General features: G+C 36.9%; 2 protein-coding genes across 3 annotated transcripts in view; one reads left to right on the top strand and one right to left on the bottom strand.

The window, feature by feature from the left end:
• The window catches only part of slc9a8 (solute carrier family 9 member 8), a 60940-nt gene extending 54378 nt beyond the window's left edge, over positions 1-6562 (bottom strand). For both annotated transcript variants that reach the window (XM_081387377.1, XM_081387378.1), the window contains exons 1-4: positions 6250-6562; positions 5535-5710; positions 2015-2095; positions 956-1014 (exon numbers count right to left, since the gene is read on the bottom strand). In XM_081387377.1, coding sequence (XP_081243503.1) covers positions 956-1014; positions 2015-2095; positions 5535-5710; positions 6250-6455 — 522 coding nt within the window. In that variant the 5' untranslated portion in view covers positions 6456-6562. The remainder of the gene's footprint in view (positions 1-955; positions 1015-2014; positions 2096-5534; positions 5711-6249) is intronic.
• Positions 6563-7218: 656 nt separating this feature from the next.
• Positions 7219-14263, top strand: part of b4galt5 (UDP-Gal:betaGlcNAc beta 1,4- galactosyltransferase, polypeptide 5) — a 35851-nt gene continuing 28806 nt past the window's right edge. The window contains exon 1 of the mRNA XM_081386061.1: positions 7219-7644. Within this exon, the coding sequence (XP_081242187.1) occupies positions 7539-7644 (106 nt within the window). The 5' untranslated portion in view covers positions 7219-7538. The remainder of the gene's footprint in view (positions 7645-14263) is intronic.

The following is a 14263-nucleotide window of genomic DNA, read 5'->3' as shown; positions in this document are numbered from 1 at the left end:
ACAATGAATGCTTCAGCTAACATTTGCATTACATCATCATACGCCCGTCTTCAGAGTCACATGATCCTTCAGAAATCATTCTTATATGATGATTCGATGCTCAGGAAACATTTCTGATTATTATCATTGTTGAAAACAGGTGTGGTGCTTAGAGGAATAGTACAGCCAAAACTAAAAGCGTCCCGATTATTTCCTCACCCCCAGGCCATCCAATATGTACTCGACTTTCTTTCCTCAGCCGAAGAGAAATTTAAGCATTGGAGGAAAACATTCAAGGATTTTCTCCATTTAAAGCAAGTGAATGTTGCCCAACGTAGACCGTTTTTGATGGTCAAAAATCCATATTTAGGGCTTCAAAGGGCTCCACACGACCCCAGCTGGCAAATACGGGTCTAGCAAAACGGTCAGTCATTTCCAGAAATAAATATATATATACACTTTTTAACCACAAATGCTCGATTAGTCTAGCTCTGCGAAGAATTGTTTACAAGGAGTGTGTGAATAACCAGAAAAAGGGTGAGTAAGTAATCAGGACATTTTCATTTTTGGCTGAACTATTACTTTAATGCTTTTGCGGAAACCGTGATCCCTTTTTTTTCAGGATATTGTGATGAATCGAACATTTTAAATATCATTATTTTAAACAGAATTTTCTGTAACAATGCCTTTACTGTTAATTTTAATCAATTTATTGCATCCTAAAGTATCAATTTATTTCAAAACGTAAAAAATGAAAATCTAACTGACCGAAGTTTTGAAAAGTAGTGTAACTTTGACACATTTCAACCAAATCTCAGTAAGAAAAGCACAGTACGTAGTCGAGTAATGAGACAGTCGCCGCTTAATGAAATTCCCAACTGGTCACAGGACGTGTCTGATGACTTGTTACTGGATTACTAAACACTGGTTGCAAACATAGCAAAATAAAACCAAAGTGATGGTGAGAGGATCGTACCTTCCAGTTGGCCAACTGCAGGGACTCGATGATCTTGATAAACGCTCCCATCAGAATCCCTGGAAAAGAAACGGCAAATATATTGTGTACAATTAGTATCAGTTCAACTCCTGTCAAACTACCCTTTTCTGAAGAAGTAATTACCTGCAATATGAATTATTAACAAAAGAATAGATTGGATCAACTAAGAGGAACAATCCTTTGTAATTCACCCAAAAATTTAAATGCTATTATTACTTATTTAATTGTTGACCATTATGTCATTCCTAAACAAATCTTTCTTCTGTGGAACATAAAAGAAGACATTTTGAGAAATGTCTCAATTTGCATCACAAATGACACACTATGCACTCATGCACTCATCCGTGAAGTGTATGCACTTTATTAGGTTATTTTATCTTCAGTGAACACACTGTTACTCGCACCATCAACACTACAAAACGGCGTAACATAGTGCATGGGACACACCTTCAGAGTGTTTTCTGTCCATTCAACAGATCTTAGTCAGGCTAGTGCCATATTAAACAAAGCTGTGACTGACAGAAGTTCAGTGTGTTCAATGGTCAGCTATCGAAACATCGTCCACAAACTTTCAGTAAACTCTCCCTTACAGGTCTCTGGCAGTCAAAACTGTTAGGCTTCCACTAACAATCTCCCTCTGGAATAACATGAGGGAGAGTAGATGATGAGAGAATTTAGATTTTTGGGTGAACTATCGCTTTAAATGTTTACTCAGTCTGTAATACTTTTGCATGCTAAGAGGAACTGATCTTGTAATCTTACAGGAACTACATTTGTGTTCATTTCAGACTCACATTGTGAAACACATCAAACTGTACACACACACACACACACACACGTACTCCTAACATTCATTATTGATCAGTTAATTGATTGTTCTTAAAACAGAGTGATCTGATATCTAAGACACATTGCTTGGTCACATGCAACAGGACCATTTTCTGTTTAGTGTTTCTGTCATCATGACTGACTCAATCGCTTCGGCCGAGAACGAAGAGCAACTGTGAGGTGAAAGAATGAGATCATGAGGACACGTACCCAGCGAGACCACAGCCACGCTCTCCGGCAGAAAGTGCAGCTTGAACTTGATCAGCAGGTGCACCAGAATAATACAAATACCTGCGGGGGGAAACAGCAATCAATAAAACTCACACACACACACACACACACACACACACACACACACACACACACACACACACACACACACAGACTAGTTACTACAGTTATAGTTACTGCAATAACACAGTGATATCTTGGTATCAGCACCACAGTCAGCAAGCCGAGAAAATAAAATACATGTTTAAGACATCAAATTCATTTATCCTTGTTTTGCAATAACAAGCATTTAGGGCACTAAAATAATCATCTTAAAATCCTAAGTAAATTTAGGGAAAAATATAGGAAAATACACAACAGTTCAAAATTTTGGGATCAATAAAAAGTTCCAGTATGACTTTTATTGAGCAAAGAATGCATTGTGTTTCCACACATATATTCATCAGCACGACTGTTTTCAACACTGATAATAATCATAAATGTGTCTTGATCATCAAATCATCATATTAGAGTGATTTCTGAAGGATCATGTGACACTGAAGACTGGAGTAATGATGCTGAAAATACAGCTTTGATCACAGGAATAAATTACACTTTAACATATATTCACATAGAAAACAGATATTTTAGTTTGTAATAATATTTCACAATTTTACTGTCTTTACTGTATTTTGGATCAACAATTCAGCCTTGGTGAGCAGAAGAGACTTCTTTTAAAAAGACTGAACCATTTTACTGACCAAACCTTTTAACGGTAGTATATGTGTGTTTAATAAAGGGTAAAGAGAGTTAAAATATATATTTTTTGTTATCAATAAATATTAACATTTTTGTATATGTGCTTTTTTTTGTCTCTCTTTTGTAATTGGATGTTGTTGTTTTTTTTTATTAATTTTTTTTGATGCAATAAATGATACACCCAACAAGTACATCGCTATTTAATATGCAATATCATCATTTGTTATTCTATAGTCTTTGATATGGCACACAAAACTGGAAACACTTCAGGATTTCCAAAGCTGTCGTCTGATTGGTTGAATGCTGCAGGAATTATAACGGTTGTATAACAGTCCGCCTGGAAACAAAGATGCCGTGAAGCCAAACCCCCTCGTGGAGAAACAAATCGTCGTGTTTACAACTTCGACAATGAGCACTTATCAGGATCAACTAAACGCTGGATTTTCAAAAGTATGTGAAGTTCATGGCAAAGACGTCCAAGAGTTTACAGTGTTGTTGTAGGGACATCGACGTTACATTTCCACGCCCCTAAACATGACGCGGAGCAAGACGAACTGTGATTGGTTGCTTTACCTGTCAGTCAGACTTGATATAAAGAGACAAAAGAGGATGAATTGTGAGAGTGCTGTGTCACTGATACCTATAGTGATGTGTCGTGCAGGTTTATAATTACACTTTAACCTAGATTCAGCCTCCAGGATCACATTATAAAGACATAATGAACGAAGTCAAGGCATGAGTCCTCGTCATACGCAGAGCTGGTCAGTATGTAAGACTACACTCGGCACAATGCACCGAACACACACATAACACACGACATCACAGGGAGACGCGTCACCGCAGAGGGCCGATCCCAAAACATCAACACGTAACTTGAGACCTCTGAGCTTTCAGATGACACAAAACACACATGAGGAGTCTCACTGTGACATCATCGGTTCTGCGGTGTCAGATGCACAACAGCAGGCGTAACCCTTAGCAACCGAGGAGGAAGTGCTGGCTGATGACTCGACAAACAGCGCAGGAACAGATAAATGTAAAAGAAAGCCACAAAAATTACAAAAGATACATAGAAAAAGAGTTATTGGTAGACTTGTGTATCGGCCAGGCCAATTATTTCATTGACATCTATAAATTCTCCATAAAATATTGTGCTATGCATAAATCAGCATTCAGAGTGCATTAACAGTCGCCATCATACGTGGCAATTCAAGTCACACAAAGGGAAAAAAGCTACATTTATCTTCGGCAGGGGTCAAGATAAGGGGTTGAGATATATTTATGGCTGATAAATTTGATGTGAAGATGTAGAAAAAAAGTTAAATTTGAATCATTTTGACATTCCCATCAGCCACACTGATGGGAATGACACACACACACACACACACAAAAGCACTGTCCAATAATGGTAAACAAATTATGCTGGACTGAAAGAGAAATGGGTGCAGTAAACCTGACTGACTCCATCGAATCTGAACCCATATAATGTCATCTGTGTACATGTAAGCTGGGTCACGTCATCAGACTCCAGGAATCTAGTACTTGTAATTAGATGATATATTATGTTTTTAAATGCTAATAATCTGGTTACGGTTACTTTTCATGGATTACATGATTACATATTCATACAATGGCAGTAAATTATTTCTAATTTTATAACATTTTGATTGTTTTTATTTTCAAATAATTTTTTTCATTTAAATTGTACATTTTTATGATTTAATCAATCATTAGCTTTTCATCAACTCTCAATCCCCCTGCAGGTCTTTCTTTAATCCCAGTTTGGGAAACCCTGGCATAATATGCGTTTCATGTTGTTTATAACAAAGAATGGACAATATTTTCTTTATAATATATATATATATATATATATATATATATATATATATATATTTTTTTTTTTTATCTAAGTGATAAATGAGATCAAAACAGCAATTTAAAAGTACTCAAAAAGTAGTCTGAATAAATCACATAAAATATGTAAATCTAGATAACGTTACTATTTTTATGACGAAATTTGTAATCAGTAATGACTACAATGTGCAAGTAAATCTGCCCAGCGCTGCCGAGAACTTCACATGCATTATCTTCAAGACTGGGAACCACTCAGGAAAACCTCAGAGAGCTGACCATCTCCCATTAGAGGAACTATCTTAAAGTCCCCCTGTGGTTAAAATAACGCTTTTAATGTTGTTTATGTCTATGTGGTGTTTTAAGACAATCCATGTGTAAATTCATAAGTCGACAGCATTGCTGAGTATTTAAGACAGTCTCAAAAACACGCTTTGAAATCGCTGGTGTTTCTGACGTCACAAACTACCTTGTAACCAATCAGATCAACGTGTGATCGTCAACCAGTGGATCTCTGAGCTGAGTGAGTGAGTGGAGGCGGGGCTCATTTGCATATTCATAGAACAGCGTATACTAAATGAGGCAAGGGTGTCGAGTTACATTCAAGCTATTTTAAGACATGAAGACATTTTTTTTCAAGGAAAAAACTTTAAATATATAATTTTGGTGATCAAAGATGAGTTTTAAGGGATAGAATGATTGACTACAGGGGGACTTTAACCTTTTAACTGTCCATCGGTGACGAACAATAAGGAGATGCAGTAGCTGCATTTCCTTATTGCTCGTCACTGATGGACATCTGGAGAACAGGGAAGCTTTGGATACAGTTCTGATGCAGTTTAGTTATTAAAAGAAAATAAATATGCATCATTCTCACTTTGAGATCATGTCTGCCTTTAAAACAACTCACCAATGACCAGCAGGCTGAAGAAAATGGTCATCCCGCTGGACTGCTCCTCTTCCTGGGCCTTGACCCCCGTCTGCTCCGGCAGGATGGGCTCATTCTTAGGAGGCTCAGGGGTCGCGGGCTTGGGCACAGCTGTGGTGCTTTGAACAGTGTCGTTGCTGGAGCTTTCGGTGTCATTCCTGTCAGATGAATACATTTACATAATATATTATTACACATTTTACTTTATAATCACTTTTTTAATTTAATGTAGGCCTACATATTATCTCCTAAGATATATCTCAATGACGAAACATCATGAAAATATATTATTATTGTCTATGAAAGTGGATGGATGGATAGATTTTCTAAACGCTCCTACAAAACTAACTTACTGAACAGAAAGACAGAAAAAATAACTTATCTGTACACCATGACATTTACAGCCAATAACTGTAGGTAGATCTATACTTGTACAGGGAAGGTGTCAGGTGGTAATACCAAGCTACTTTGATATATATGTGTGTGTGTGTGTGTGAGTGTGTGTGTGTTTGTGTGTGTACTATCAATGACATATTTGCTCGAACTTAGTGATGAACATATGTTACTGAATATTATTCGTCACTGTACTGTCCGGCACATCACAGCTGTCAATCACTCACTCACACTTTCTGCTGTTAAACCTGCGAGCAAACTGATGATATGTGATAACATGTGAAGATATGTGATACAGTAATACCTGGTCAGCTGTTCTGCGTGTCCATCAGCAGTTTTCTGATCCTGTGAATCACTGTCAGACAGATCATTATTATTATCGACAGGTTCTTCTTCACTGTGTGTCTGATCATCTGCCGCAACACACCGCGCGAGATCAGCCGTCAATATTATTAATAACACACCGATTACAGCAGCTCGATTACTGACACTCATCGTGCTTATAATCATAAATAATCATTAGACGAAAGGAAAAAAACGCAAAATTAAACTCATGTCGCCACAATCCATGTTTCGCAGAGTAAATATATCGTCATCATTATTTACCCGGAAGCACTGGGAAATGTAGTTTTAATTTGTAGTTTTAACCTCCGGATATTTTTTTTAAGCATAGACAATGACATAAAACCTGTAATCCTGTATCGACATTCACATACATTATAGCATCCACAAAATAAATGACTTATCGCTGTATAGAAAAAAAAAGTAGGCTAGTTTAAGAAACGGAGCTGATGCAGTGATGTCTGCTGGGAGTTAGAGTTCATAAGGTGGGCGTGTCTACAATGCGCATTTCTGTGGTGCATCAGTCTGGTATGAAAGGTTTCATGCCATTAGTGTTAACATTTATGATCGACCTACAGTGATTGTGATTTTCCGTTTGTGTGTGTGTAGGTGTAGCCTAACTATATAAACTTGATCTCAAACACTTCCTAAGTTTGCAATACAGTCACTGTTTTATTAACACATTGTTCTGTTTTATTCCATTCCATTTCATTTGGTGTTCTTTTTAAGCTTGTTTTATTCTACTCTAAGAGATGGATTCATTGCTAATGTGATTTTTTTTAGCTCATAGGCAAAAAAAAAAAAAAAAATGAATTGCCCCTTGGCGATCAATAGGCGCATGTCGAGGCTACTGTACATGCCTGTGTGTTTTACAGCCTTTGATGAAAACCGGACGATGAGTGCAGCGTTACGTAATCACGTAAAGTCATGCATTGCGATGTTCACACACTCCCTCCTGGCCTGATATCTGTGCGTAACTCGAGTCCCATGCGCTCCCATTCATTAGCAGCGCGCGGGTGTGAGCGAGTGTGTGTGTGTGTGTGTGTGTGTGTGTGCTCGCGCGCTGTCCCTACATACTGATATCTACACATGGAGATGATGAGACTCTGCTAACACGAGTGAACCTTCTAGACTGGATACCTTTCGGGATCGCACCTGAATCAGCGTGTTTGCGCTAGGACTCTCCATCTGGGTCTATTAACGGATCATATCTGCCTAGCCCACATATCCAGAAGAATATCTGTCTATATAATGCCGACACATATAAGATTTCGGAGAAGGTCATTCCTCGGGCTTTTATTTCTCTTCTCGCTCTCCACTTCTGCACTGTACTTCATCTATTCAGCTCCTGGTATAGGTAAGGCAAAATTTTATTTGATTTTTTTATAAGAATAACATCTGAATACATGTGGGATCTGCGGTGTGATTAATATTTAGGCTGGTCTGTGTTTTTATATACTCGGTTTTCTCCTTTGATGATGATCATACCCTAATTGTGTTCGTGTTTAATGTAATAAATCAGCGATCGGTGTTTGTGTTTGGAGAAAACGTTCTGTCAGACAAGCATCATGTATGAAGATGTCCATTTAGCCTATAGAGAACATAACACAATGAGTGAATTTCACGTTTATATTTTTGGGCCGTTCAACTTTGTTTATAGACTGTGTTCCAGTGAAATTATGAATTGTGCTATATGTTATAGCTATAGCTATAGGTTATTCGCCCTTTCCGGGTGCGTTGGCTCGGACGCGCACAGTTTTGGGTTAAGCCCCGCCCACAGACGCTCCTTCCCGGCAGCGAGATGACAGTCCTGTGACCGCATGATTCAGTCATGAATATTCAATTAGGCCATGCTGACGTTTTTTTAGTAACTCTCACTGGAGGAAAAACTGAATCATACTACTACAAGCCAGCAGGACTCGTAAATGTCGATTCGCGAATAACTTTTAATTAGCTTTATTTAAATCTTAAATAATGCAGTATCAAACATTTAACAACAGGGTACATTAACAGACGTTATTACGCCATATTAAAATATTATTTAATATACACATAATTACAGATGACATAAAATATAAAACTGTATATTTTTAGTCAAGTCAAGTCACCTTTATTTATATAGCGTTTTTTTACAATACAGATAGTTTCAAAGCAGCTTTACGGAGATAACAGGAAAATAATGCAAAGCGTAATAGTTCAGTGATGGTTCATTTTTGTTGTTAAAAAGTTATTAATTGAAAGCTTTTTTAAGCCGTATGACTTAATCTATTCAAGTAAAGATGTGTATTAGGTTAAAAAAATAAATCAATTAAACGTAAAACTATAATTGGTAGTACAGAACACAGAGACCAAATTAGAGGCATTGCAAAGCTGTTTTGCTATAATATAATATAATATCCTCCTGAGACCCTGAAAAAAAGTTTTTTTGCAAAGAATATATGGCATAATATATATATTTATATATATGGCTATGTTATGCATATGTCATGCTATGTCCTCTGTACACCAGCACTCAGTTGTTAAAAAGAAATACATGAAATGACTAGTATAGGCAAAAACAATGGGATGTTTTTCATTAGCCAATCAATTTTTAGGTTTCAGGATTTTTTTTAACCAAACTTTGTATAAAGATGATCAACTATATGTTATGAAAGATATAACAAAATGAATTGACATACCATTTTGCTTTATGCAATAGTGCCATTCAATGCAATGTATTTATTCACTGTATCTGATTTGCATATATCATTCTTGGAGAAACATGTAATGAAAGAAGAGGTGTAATAATGGGAGTAGTAATTGGCAACATTTTCCTAATATAATCTAATATTTAGGAATATTGATATATAATTTCTCTTTATCAATGCCTGATAAACTGTTAGTCCTGGTGTCTACAGTGGACATGTATGAAATCAGTGCCCTGTTCTGTAACAGAAAGTCATATTTTGATTAAAAACATTTTCCTGAGATGTTGATTTATGACAAATGATTTGAAAATGAGCGAGATTTAAATGATAATTACAAACATATTATCATATAAGAGTGCTATACATTTGATCACTAAATCAATATCAGTCATATTTAGAGAAAAAGGAGAGGGAGTTTTCATGGTGAACCTCCAATCATTTGGTGTCTCTGGAAAGCCCTGAATGCTTAGGACATCTGTGAGATGTACATGGTGTCAGAGAAACTCTTCTCCTGCGTCCTGGTAAACCTCGGACAGGAGTCCGGTGTGGTCAAGTGTGTTACTGCTGTGTGCCAGCCTGTGAACGTTTTACCCATCAGTGTGAAAAAAAGTAGTTTCCCAACATTGCGTTGTCATTTCTCCTCTGTATAGGCATGTTCTGCAATGTTCTCCACTTTTGCAAATCTGCTTATTTATTAATGAAGTCACTTTTAGAAACCATTTTAGCTTCCTTCTGCCTTGGGGGTTTCCACTCGTAGTAGGTGTTTAAAAGAGACCAGTAATGCTAGTATGTTAAAAATGAATGAAGTGGTGAGCGTCCCGGACGGAGGGGGGATGGGGGGGGGGGGGACTGACAAGATCAACGGGAAAACCCTCTTCTGGAAGAAGGCTTTGTTTAAATGCAGGGAAACAGGAAATGTCAAAGCCCCTAGTGTATTTCTGCTATTTGTGGGGCATACTTTTGGCTCCGGCACAGGATGAAATATAAAGATATGAGCTCTCCTTTGGAAACCAATGATTTTTGGTTGTCTTCGCCCGGAAAATAAAGCTTAGGAATTTGTTAAACAAAAGTGCTCGTGTTAGTTTTTGTGTTCATGTAGATCGGATGTTTTTACTGTGATGGAAATCTATTCTTTCTGACATACTGTAGTTCAAAACTGAAAACACAAATGGTCTGATCATCCTCCATAACACGGTCACTATTTCCATCTCATATCGTCTCATAACTCTTGCGTTACCAAGGCAACGACTGCCGCTTTTGTATTATCTTCCTAGGGCTCCGTTATCAGACCCTCAGTGGAAAACGAACGCGTAACTGTAACTGTACCGGATCGGCACAATGGGATGAGAACCGTTCGCCCGACGGTGGAAAAGTGGCTCTTGTCTATGAAACCGGGGTTGGTGTGCTGTAAATATGTGTTTTGATCAATTTTTACATGCGAATAAAAGTCTACATTAAATCTGTTCATCATATAAAACGTTTGGGTTAAACCGCGGATTCATATGGATTACTTTATGATGTCATTATGAACTTTTTGAAGCTTGAAATTTTTGGGTCTCGTTGACCCATCTAGTAGACTGTTAGGGATGGTTAGTGTTAAAGTTGAGATGTAGTTGCAAAGTTATAGTCAGTAGAATGTCTACTCTAAAGTTGATCATTGAAATAAAGTGTCAATGATCAAAAATGATGAGGGAATATATTAAAAATGTCTTTATTTGTGTCCCGGAGATGAATCAAAGTCTTCTGGGTTTGGAACGACATGAGGGAGAGTTGGCTAAATGATGGCAGAATTAAGAGTTAACTAAACCTTTAAGTACTTAATTTGGTAATACAAATTTGCAGATTTGAATGAGCTATAGACTTAAGTAAGATTCCTCGTCAACCGGTAAACCCTTGAGCACTGTAAGATTATATGAAAACACTGAGGTTGCAGGAGCTTTTGAATCAACATACTTCTAACTAACAACTACAATTAAACTTTATGACTACATGTCAACTAGTAGACTGTTAGGGATGGTTAGAGTTAGGGTTAGTAGAATAAGTTGAGATGTAGTTGCAAAGTTACTTATAGTTAGTAGAATGTTTACTCTAAAGTGGATCATTGAAATAAAGTGTCCCTTTAAAAATGACCATGCCACTGTCACAGGTATGCAGGGAAGAAGAGAGGTGAGGCTCTTTGAGCAAACAGCCTTTATTCTGTGAACACACAAACACAAAGACAATCCAAACAAGAAGCCAATGGCAATAAACCAAACCAAACCAAATGGCAATGGCAATGGCAATGGTCCAAACAGGGAAATGTGACAGCTTTACAACTGAAGTGTAAAGACAATGACCAACAAACAAGGACCAAAACACAGTGGGTATAAATACACTGGGTAACAAGAGGCTAACAAGCAACAGGTGAAGGTCATTAGTCATCATGGTAATTAATGAGGGAAACTATGGAGACACTGGCTGCATCCGAAATCACATTCTCTCTTCAGTAGATGCTTATTTTAAATAACTAATTACCTATATAGTATGAATATAGTATGAATGTGTGTAGTATTCACCATGTTGTCATTATCACATGATCTACCAGTGTCAGTTGCATTGCTTCACTGCCATTCACAAATCCTCTCCCGTGGCCTTGCCGTGCACGTATGCACACTTCTTGCTGGAAGTAGTAGGTCATCCGGGTACTTTTTCCTACTTTTTTATGAGAACTGTGAATCCAGACATATTTCTTTTGTCACATACTGTTTTAAGTACTGTATGCAATTTCGGATGCAGCCAAAGGCAAACAGGAATAAACCAAAGGAAGAGAACAGCTAGACAAAAGAATATCAAAATAAAAGTCCTGAAACATAAAACACTGTCGAATCATAAGTCACCTTGACGAAAGTATTGGTCAGTAATTTCTAATTCGTCTTGTCAAAGGACAATGCATGTTTTCTGTTTTCAATACTATATTTATATTGTGCATTAAGTGCAAAAAAAGTGTTTATTTTATAAAACCAATTACTTGAATTGTATTAAGGACTTGAATATCCCTAAATTGTATTAGGCTATATAAATTGATATTATATTGGTCATTGATCACCTTGCTCTCAAAGTCTTGACTATAAATATTGTAATTAATTAATCGAATCAATTGCAAGTAATACCCTAAATGACAACAGTTGAAATTACATTGTTGTGGCAGACAAAAGCTTTGAATAGACATTGCAAAAAAATAGCTTTAGCAGTCAGTATATTCTCGATTAGTTGGATTAAAGTAAACATGCAGACTGATGTCTTTGGCCATGCAAAATTAAAGTAAGACATATTTTCTTTTGTTTTTTGATGTATATGCAAGTGTTGCAGATTATTGAAAAATAAAGAATGTGTGCGAGAACTTTCTGTGCATCGGTTGTCGATTGGATGTTGAGATGTGGCCGCTGGAGGCGGATGAATGTGAGCTTGTAGTGGAGGGATTGAAGTGGACTAAATTATTGGAGAAGTCCTGCATACAGTGTACGTCACCAGAGAGAAGTCACTTGTTTTCACCGCAAGATCCAGTTACGACATTTTGAGAAAAAATAAAGAAACTTCACACTGTTGACAATAAGACCTAAAAAAAATGCATTTATAAATGGATAGGATAGGGTGAATTTTTATTTTAATGCCGACTTTATGGATATCAAGGACAATGGCCAGAGTTCAGTACATCAGGAACCAGATGCAACTGACCTCAATTTGGCTAAATACACACAATAAGAGTGATGTGTTGACTCAGTGGGATCCATGGAGATACATGTCTCGTGTCCCCATGGAAACAACCCCCGAGGGGTATTTAATGCTTGTGAAGGTTCGAAGGCCACCGAAACCTTCAGTAAAGCACTTACTGCTCATCTCCCACACGCCGCAGCTCGGGGGAGGGATCGCGGGACACAGGTATGTCCGATTGATGCAGTTTATTCAATTAAACCTAGAGAAAATCTTGCTAGAGCAATAGACAATAGACACGGACCCATGGAAACCCAGGTGCCTCCGTTCGTAGTCTTTCTGCAGGACTGCCTTTGTTCCAATCCTGAATATCCAGTTAAGGTTCATAAAGGGTCAGATCTGGGGATCGGAGGAACAATGAAATACATCTGACATAATCCTGATGTTCATGAACTCATTGTTGAAATTGTTGAGCGGTCTCTATAATCCACGACTACAGGATTAGATCCATTGATTCCCATGAGATGATGCTCCTATATGAGATTATGCCAAGTAGGAATCAACATCTATGTAGGTTCTGGAGAAATATTCCCACTAACCTGATCAGCTTTTAGGATTAGGGTAAGTCTTTGGACTGGGGTTGGAGTTTATCCAGTTAACTGTTTTCCCTTTCATTTTAGTTAATGGTTGAGGTCTGTTTGTTTGAGAAATGTTGATCATTGTTGAAGTTTGCTCAATGAACTTAATTAAATTAAGGGATACTTTTCCTCGCAATTAATTTAGGTCAGACTCAGAGTACAATAAGAAGGAAATAAGTTTATTTAAACTTATACTGTTTAACTTCCATTAGGAGTGTAACGATACCCTAATGTCACGATTCGATACATAATCACGATACTGAACTCACGACACGATGTTATTGCGATCCTCCAAGACATATGATAAAAGGTTAACAAAAAAACGTACCATTGATTAAAATGCTAAATTTGATATTAAACTGTGTGTGTAAATGAATAGACTTGGTCTTGGTGCTGGAAACCCAAAGCTCAGGACAATAGAGACACCAGAATAACAATATTCATGATTATGAAGCTAAAATACAGATTTATTCTAGATGAATATGCTTGCACTCTGTCACTGACTAGATATATTTATAATAATGTAACTATACACAATACAGATTGTCACTATCCACAATACATATTGTTACATTTTTGTATTGTGATATATTGTGACTCAATATATTGTTACACCCATAACTTCCATGTGTCATTCTAACCAGACATGTCTTTAACTAAAATGCACTATTACTATATAGATTACTACTGAACATTAAACACGGACATGTCTTTCCCTGTACTGAAAAAGACACCTAATGCAGTTGCAAAGCATGCACTGTAAACAAATATTTGCATGATTTGTTATTGCAACTTTTTTTAACTAATTTTTGTGGTTTACATAATGTAATATTTTGAGTTTCTATTTATTAATCTCCTTCACTGTATTAACTCAAATTTTGAAGTTCAATGAACTCAAAATATTAAAGCATACAGGTAACTTACTTTTTTAAGTTAAACCAACAATATTTATGTACAGTGT

This window comes from Scardinius erythrophthalmus (genome assembly GCF_964197995.2).
Source record: "Scardinius erythrophthalmus genome assembly, chromosome: 15".
Taxonomy (NCBI): domain Eukaryota; kingdom Metazoa; phylum Chordata; class Actinopteri; order Cypriniformes; family Leuciscidae; genus Scardinius; species Scardinius erythrophthalmus.
This window is presented reverse-complemented; position numbering and strand designations above follow the sequence as displayed.